The 8,153-nt window shown below is 36.5% G+C and overlaps 1 protein-coding gene across 1 annotated transcript; it reads right to left on the bottom strand.

The window, feature by feature from the left end:
- Window positions 1-4,317: 4,317 nt before the first annotated feature.
- On the bottom strand, window positions 4,318-5,565 carry LOC143529583 (bZIP transcription factor 53-like). The gene is made up of 2 exons (XM_077025346.1): window positions 4,679-5,565; window positions 4,318-4,620 (listed from the first exon to the last, which is right to left on the bottom strand). The coding sequence occupies exons 1-2, from the start codon at window positions 4,961-4,963 to the stop codon at window positions 4,486-4,488; spliced, it is 420 nt and encodes a 139-aa protein (XP_076881461.1). The 5' UTR covers window positions 4,964-5,565; the 3' UTR covers window positions 4,318-4,485.
- Between the last annotated feature and the right edge of the window lie 2,588 nt (window positions 5,566-8,153).

The following is an 8,153-nucleotide window of genomic DNA, read 5'->3' as shown; positions in this document are numbered from 1 at the left end:
AGGTAGGAATCAAGACAGGTCACAAGAGAAGTCTAAGATTCCTCAATGTACTCAATGTAACAAGTACGGCCATTTTAAACGTGACTGCTGGTACAATGAGGAATCTACAGCCAGTTGCTAAAGAAAGTGAAACCAATGATGAGGAATATGATAGATTGTTTATGGCAATCACTGATGATCAATTCTCCCTAATGACTAAAGCTGCTCAAATTGGTAGTACAACCTATCTATGGTTCTTGTATTCTGGTGCCTCTAACCATATGGCAGGTTGTTAAGGCAGCTTTACTCAGCTAGATGAATCATTCAAGCTTGTGGTCAGATTGGGAGACAAGAAAGACTTGGCTTGTTGTCTGTGGGGCAGCTAATGAGAAAGGGCTGCTCTCTTTTGTTTAATTATGACCAATGTGTTATCACAAGCAAGACCACAGGTCACATCCTCATGAAAGTTCTAGTGCAAAATAACAATATGTTCCTTTTAGATGCATCTAAATCAGAAACAACTAGTGAGACCTACAGTATTTCAGATCACTCAATTGATGAAACTTCCATGCTATGGCACAAGAGGTATGGTCACTATCACTTTCAAAGTTTGAAACTCTTGCATGATAAAAGAATGGTATATGGTCCACCTAATATTAAACATGCTGATAAGTGTCAAGGATGTGTTGTTGGCAAGAAATCTAGGGAATCATTCCCTTATAAATCATGGAGAGCTACAAAGAGGCTTGAATTAATACATACTGATGTATGTGGAGCAATGCAGGTACCTAGTTTGGGAGGTAGTCATTATTATTTGTTGTTTATTGATGACTTTACTAGAATGTGTTGGGTGTACTTTGTTGCTAACAAGTCAGAAGCCTTTGCCAAGTTCAAAGTTTTCAAGACCATGGTTGAGAAAAAAGGAGAAGAAACAATCAAAGTTCTGAGGTTTGATCGGGGAGGTGAGTTTTGTTCTTTAGAATTCAATAAATTTTGTGATGATCATGGTATAAAAAGGGAACTCACTGTCCCTTATACCCCTGAACACAATGGGGTGGTAGAAAGAAATAATATAACAATAATGGGTATAGCTAGAAGCATGTTAAAAACAATGGGTAAGCCAAATTGTTTTTGGGCCGAGGCTGTGGCAACATCAGTTTAGTTGATAAATATTGCCACTACCAAAGCAGTTAGAAACCAAACACCCTAAGAAGCCTAGTTTAATCGAAAACCATCTGTTTATCACTTAAGGGTGTTTGTATGTGTGGCATATGGGCTAATGTCCTCGCAATTTCAAAGAAAACTTGATGACAGGACATAAAAGTGTGTATTCATAGGATATTCTTCACAACGTAAAGGCTACCGACTTTACAACCCTATAACTAAGAAGTTTTCCACAAGAAGGGATGTGACTTTCATTGAAAAAGAAAAGTGGAAGTGGAGTCCAAATCAATCCACAAGCCTATATTGACATCACCATCCACACAAACACAAAACACGACTCACTCAACACCTATGCAAACACCAACACAAACCAACCTATCTGGTCAAACTCCTAGCCAACTAAACTCACCTGCCACATCCATTGCTTCATCCTCTAATCAGACCAACACTTATCCTCCATCACCACCACCAAAAATCAAAGAACTTGACGATGTCTATGCAAAATCCAAGAAGGTGGATTCAGTATATGAAGACTATGATTTTTATACTTGTCATTTTGCATTAAACGTCACATATCCTACCAATTATGATGAGGCTGTAGGAAAAAAATAATGGCAGGAGGCCATGACTGCTGAACTTGATGCAATAGAAATAAATAAGACTTGGAAATTGTTTATGCGGTCACAAAACAAGAACCTTGTTGGGTTAAAATGGTTGTTTAAAACAAAGATTGGCTCAGATGGGAACATTCTCAAGTATAAAGCAAGACTAGTGACCAAAGGTTACTCACAACAACATGGGGTAGACTACTTGGAGACATTTGCTCCTGTAGCTCAGTTTGAAACGATAAGAGTTGTGTTAAGCGTTGCAGCTCAGATGGGGTGGAAGATTCACTAACTAGATGTTAAATCTGTTTTCCTAAATGGAACTCTAAATGAGGAAATCTATGTTGAGCAGCCTCAAGGGTATGTTGTTCATGGAAAAGAAGGGCATGTCTACAAGCTACATAAGGCTCTATATGGGCTCTAGCAGGCCCCAAGAGCCTAGTATTCCAAAATTGATGGGTATTTTATGTCTTATGGGTATATGAGAAGTATTAGTGAGTCTATCTTATATATCAAAGGTTGTTATAACCAAAAGATGATGTATGTATGCTTGTATGTGGATGATATTATGTGCACCGATTCTTGTCCTAATTTTATTGAGGAGTTTAAAAGGGGAATGAAGGAGATGTTTGAAATGACTGACATGGGGCTGCTGAAGTACTTTCTAGGTCTAGAGGTGAGTCAGTCTTCACATGTACTATTCTTAAGCCAAGAAAAGTATGCAAAGAATCTGTTAACTAAATTTGGGATAATGAAGGGAAAGATAGATGATACTCCAATGAACACTTGTGACAAGTTGATGATAGAAGATGAGGCAGATAGAACAAGTGCAGCCAACTACAGAAGTCTTGTTGGAGTTCTCATCTATTTGACTCATGCAAGGCCAGACTTAGCCTTTGCTGTGAGTATGGTGGCACGATTTATGCAATCCCCTTCAAAGATACATTGTGGAGCAGCCCGCAGGATTCTGAAATATGTAGCAGGTACTACTTCTTTCGGGCTATGGTATGCTAGAGGTACTAAAGTTGAATTGGTAGGATACACTGATAGTGATTGGGCTAGCTGTGCCGATGATAGAAAGAGTGTGTCTGCCTACATAGCCTCTGCAGCTACTTTTCAGGTTGTGTGGTTGAGGAGAATTCTTGCTGATCTTGGGTTTGAACAAAAGGAGGCTACAATGTTGTATTGTGACAATCGCTCCACAATCAACTTAAGAAAAAATCCAGTGTTGCACAGTCGTTCCAAGCATATAGAACTCAAGCATCACTATATTCGTGAAATGGTGGCTCAAGAACAAGTTAAGCTGATGAACTGCAGTACTCATGAACAACTTGCAAATGTGTTGACAAAAGCCCTCTCAAGAGAAAAGTTTGTTTACTTTTGCCACTGGCTTGGAGTAATGGAGTATGAATTAAGTGAGGGTATTGAAATATGATTCAAACTCATGTTGAAGGCTGTCTCATTTATTTACGTTAAGTTTGAATTAAGTTTGTTTGTTTATTTTGAATAAGTGGGCCTGGTCTCACGCTTTGTTTGTTGAAGTCCGGTTCTTTTGTTTAGAGCCGTTGTCATACTCTCTTTATAAAAGGGTCTTGTTTTCTTTCATTGTATGCAATTTTATTTTATCAATCAATCAATACGATAGCCTTCCTCAAACCCTAATTTGTTCATTACTATTATCCATCTGATACCAACACAAGTAAGATTAAAATCACCACAGTAGATCGATTGGATTGGACTTGCGATTCATATTATTCCAACACAGAGTTTTGAAAAATGAAAATCTTAATGAATTAATTACATTGGACACTCACGTTTTTCAGTTCATAAAACTGATAAAAATTGTAGTAAAGACAAGTAAAGCTCTCGTAAGTAAAAGTGTAAGTGTGTACAATTAAGTGATTAACTAGGACTTCAATGAATTTGATTTAATAAAAGGCTATAAATAAAATTAAAGTGTTATAAATAGCCCATAGCCCATATTACTCAAGCCCATTATGTAACTCCCAGCTTTACATGTTCTATACTTCTATGTATATATACACTTATGTATATAAAGATGGAAGATTCATATAAATGAATTTTCTGCTTACTAGAGACTTGCTTATAGAAGTATATGCATACGCTAGCATGCTGATGATCCAAGGTATTCGACTGACTTGTGCTTCAGTGTCTAACGGGATTCAAGCACGTAAATACTCAAGCAGGTGTCTGTAATTTTAGCTTTCACGTACTCAACTCATAAAAACATTATTAGCAATCACAAGATGGCCTCAAGCATTAGTTTGTGCCTTTTACGATAACTTGTAATAGTATTTAGTTTTACATAGTGTTCGCTGTTTGTGTTAAAACAGATATATATTCACAAGTTGTATTACTTATTAGCTTACAAACTTATCAATAAATAAATTAGTAACCTATACAAATTTAATTTTATTTTAGGGTGTTGATTATCAAGATCTTTGTAATACATTTCATGTAAAAAATAAAAAAAAAAATTATTTGTGTAAAAGATTATTAGTATATAAATATAACTAAATCCAAAAAGAAAAATGAAACATTTGAAATTACTAAAAAGGTAGTTATTACACATCACAACGCATACAACAGAATCTAACCACACCCCCACTTCCATTCCAACAATAAAAGATCAACACAACAACCCTATCCAAATTTTGAAAAACAACATCATCAAAGGAAAAGTAAAATCCCACAACATGAAAGTAATCAAAGTATATCAAAAGATGGAAAATCCAATAGATGATGACATAACAGGCATGGAGGTAGAAGGCTGCTTCTGCTCCCATGGCCTTATCCATGGTTCTTGAACACCACCCATTGATGCCAATGACACATCACCATCACCATCACCATCACCATCACCATCACCATCACCATCACCATCACCATCACCATCACCATCACCATCACCATCCACAAACTTGGTTTGCATACTCCAATCTTTTCTCCAACTCATGTTTCTGTGATCTCAAAACCATATTCTCCATCTCCATCTTAGTGTTCTCTTTCGCGATTCCTTCGATTTTTAGTAACATTTCGTCTCTCTTTTTCGTTAAATAAAAGATTTGGTCATTGAGATCCTTCATGTGCTGTTCTTTCTTCATCCTGGACCTCCTTGCCGATTCGCGGTTCGATATCATTCTCTTCATCTTCTTCTCATCCACCTTTAGATAATTATAACCCTTTGATGACATTATATGCTTCTAAGTTCTACCTAGTTAAATTGTTTCCTTTTTTTATCCTGAATGGCCAAAATTATTATATTAAAAAACCAGTCTAGAAAGAAACTAGACAGAACGAGACACGGTTACAAAATGATCCTGGAAATTGACCCTCAAAACACAAAACAAGACTAGAACCGTTATGTGAATGATATGTACAAATGTATATGGTTCAAGAAACTGAATAGAACCAATAAAGAAAGACAACTGAGAATGATTGAACAAGACTGATTCGACTCAAACTTGGGGCAAAACTCATATCACTTTGGATTTGTGTGATGTGTTCTGTTGTTGTTTAGACAACATATATATGATTCTAAATGATGGACTCTGAAACCCAACCGTGTGTGCTTTATTGTGTTTCTATGAGAACATTAGCATGGAAGCTAAATATATATAGACAGGATTTGTAAATGGGAACCGGGAACGAATATTCTGACCATAAGACTATATTCATGTTTTGTGCATGCATCATAAGACGACTTTTTAAGAAAAGAGACGTGAGTAGTTTGATAGCCTACTTTTGGATTTCCATTTGGATAAGCCGATAAGGTTAAACTTTATTAAAATCATTTCTCCATCCGGTGCATTAAAGAAACACTAATCAATCAATGATTTTCTATTGAAGATTATATTCTATAATTTATCTTCTTTTCACCAATTTATGGTTTATCTACTAATTAATGTCCATAGATTTGTCATTTATAATTTATATACTTTAAATCTTTAAATTATAAACATTTAGTAAAAAGCATGAGAAGACATTAATATTAGCATTAAAGTATAATATCGTGTACATATAGATCGAGTTTAATGTTCTTATTGTATATAAAAATGTTTGTATTTTAGCTTTACGACTCTTTAATAATATATAACCGTAATTAGAATATATTTCGCATTAAATATACATGAAGTAAACAAATAATCGAATGTTGTTGCAATGTCAAAGGTACCATGCAAAAGAGTTAATGAGTTAATTATTAAATTAATCATAGCATGTCTTGGGGGGAGGGGTGATGGTGGTGATGCAATTTCTCCTCACACACCCCACCCAGTTAAATGGTGTCACATTACCAACCCTAAATCCATCACATTTTGATGGAATTTGACAAGGGTGGTGGTGTGGTGTAGTGGTGTGTGATAGGAATTTTTTTTTTTTTTTTTTGCAACTTAAAAAATTAAAACAACATTTTACTAGAACTTAAAAAATAAAAACAATAGTTTACTAGAACATAATTCAACTTAAAAATTAGAATTAAAAAATAAAAGTTACAATAAACGTCTACTCTTCGTCTGAATACGGAAATTCCAAACCTAAAGAACCTATAAGCTCAACTAGATCACATCTCAACCGATAATGAATATCTTCATCCCGTAAGTCTAATTGAACATCATCGGAAACGGGAACTTGAGTCGGAGGATTCGGTACTCAATCTGGAGAAATTGCGTTTCCATCTTCTTTTATTAACATATTGTGTAATATGATGCATGCATACACGTAGCTAGAGATCGTGGGTTTTTTCATTGCACGAACCGATCGACTAAGTATGCACCATCTACCCTTTAAAACACCGAAAGCTCTCTCGACATCTTTTCTTGCCGATTCTTGCAACTTCTTGAACGTCTTTTCATTTGTCTCGACAGGAAACGAAAAGGCTTTCACAAAAACAGACCATTGCGGGTAAATACCATCGACAATATAGTAGCCACGTCTGTAATATCTTCCGTTGACAAAATACGGACAGAAAGGTGCGGTGCCATTTGTTACGCTTTAAAACAACGGTGATGTGTACAGAACAGTGATGTCGTTGTTTGAGCCGGGAACACCAAAATAAGAATGCCAAAACCATAAATCATTTGAGGCAACCGTTTCTAGTTAGATGGTCGGTCGTTTGATATCACCCCCTAACTTACGCCCCTCGCAACTCCCGTGGACAATTCCTCCATTCGATATGTGTACAATCGATGCTACCGAGCATCCCTAGAAAATGCCATCTAGCCTCGTGCGTGGCGTAAAGACGTGTAATGTCGTGTCTTGTTGGTTTTCGTAGAAACTCTTTGCCATACAATTTTATAATGCGTTACAAAAGAATTGTAGACATTCACGTGAAGTTCTCTCAGACATTTGTAAGTATTCATCGAATTGGTCGGGTGGGTTACATGTCGCTAGTTGACGAATAGCGGATGTGCATTTTTGAAGCGCCGTGAAACTTCGTTTGCCCCTCGCGTCGTAAGATTCTTGAAACCATTCTTCGTTTACTTCGACGTCGGCTACAATCTTTAAAAATAAAGATTTCGGCAAACGAAAGCGTTCCTTAAACGTCTCGTCATTGTATTTCGGCTCCTCCACAAAATAGTCGTTCATTAGCACTTCGTGGGCATGTATACGATCACGCTCCACCACTTATTTCTTTGGACGGCTCGGGCCTTCAAGTTCGTTATATAACAACGGGAACCATTTGAGAATGTCATCGTCCGAAGACGAAGAGCTATCGGTGTCTAAGGGAAGCAAGTAATTCGGAAATGCCATATATTTTTGTTGTGAATGAAGGGGAAGATTAAGAGTGTTTTTGAGTTGGATTTGGTTTTGAGTTGGATTTGGTTTTATATTGTTTTTTTTATTTAACCCCCCCCCCCCTCCCAACGGCTCCTTCCCCAACGGTCCAATTTTCTTGATAAACACCCATCACTTGCGTGATGGCTATCACGCACAACACCCCCATCACGCGTGATGGGGGACCGGCGGCGGTATGCTAAGAGCCACCACGCGTGAGGAGGGAGCCATCACGCAGTGCCCCGCCCACTCTTAGAAAGTCTCACTTGGGTAACTCCAAACGTTGTTCAATAAAATACACATGTCTCTTTCGTTTCACTTGATTGCAGCATATAAAAGATTAATAATAGTTTTTAATCACAATTATAATCAATTAATTATATTTTGTCAAAACTAGATAGAAACAATATTTTGTACATAAAAAAATGTATAAGAGGAAATGATATAAATGAATACACAGAAATTGAAACAACGTTTTGTGACCCCTACTAAACCTCTAGCCAGAGAACAATCTTTTTTTCTTTTTTTATTTTTTCGAGACATGGCCAAGAAAACACTGTTTGGTACATAAAAAAAATGTATAAAAGGAAATGATATAAATGAATAGAC

Source organism: Bidens hawaiensis, unplaced genomic scaffold (assembly GCF_021521415.1).
Source record: "Bidens hawaiensis isolate Kalapana, Puna unplaced genomic scaffold, B.hawaiensis_p1.1 tig00008580_1, whole genome shotgun sequence".
NCBI lineage: Eukaryota > Viridiplantae > Streptophyta > Magnoliopsida > Asterales > Asteraceae > Bidens > Bidens hawaiensis.
The sequence above is the reverse complement of the archived record's forward strand: the minus strand, read 5'-3'. Positions and strand labels throughout refer to the sequence as shown.

Excerpts from the sequence above, each read along its gene's own strand:
- LOC143529583 (XM_077025346.1), bottom strand. The coding sequence starts at position 4,963 with ATGTCATCAAAGGGTTATAATTATCTAAAGGTGGATGAGAAGAAGATG. Across the intron at positions 4,621-4,678 it reads CAAACCAAGTTTGTGGATGG|GGTGATGGTGATGGTGATGT; the intron begins TGATGGTGATGG and ends GGTGATGGTGAT.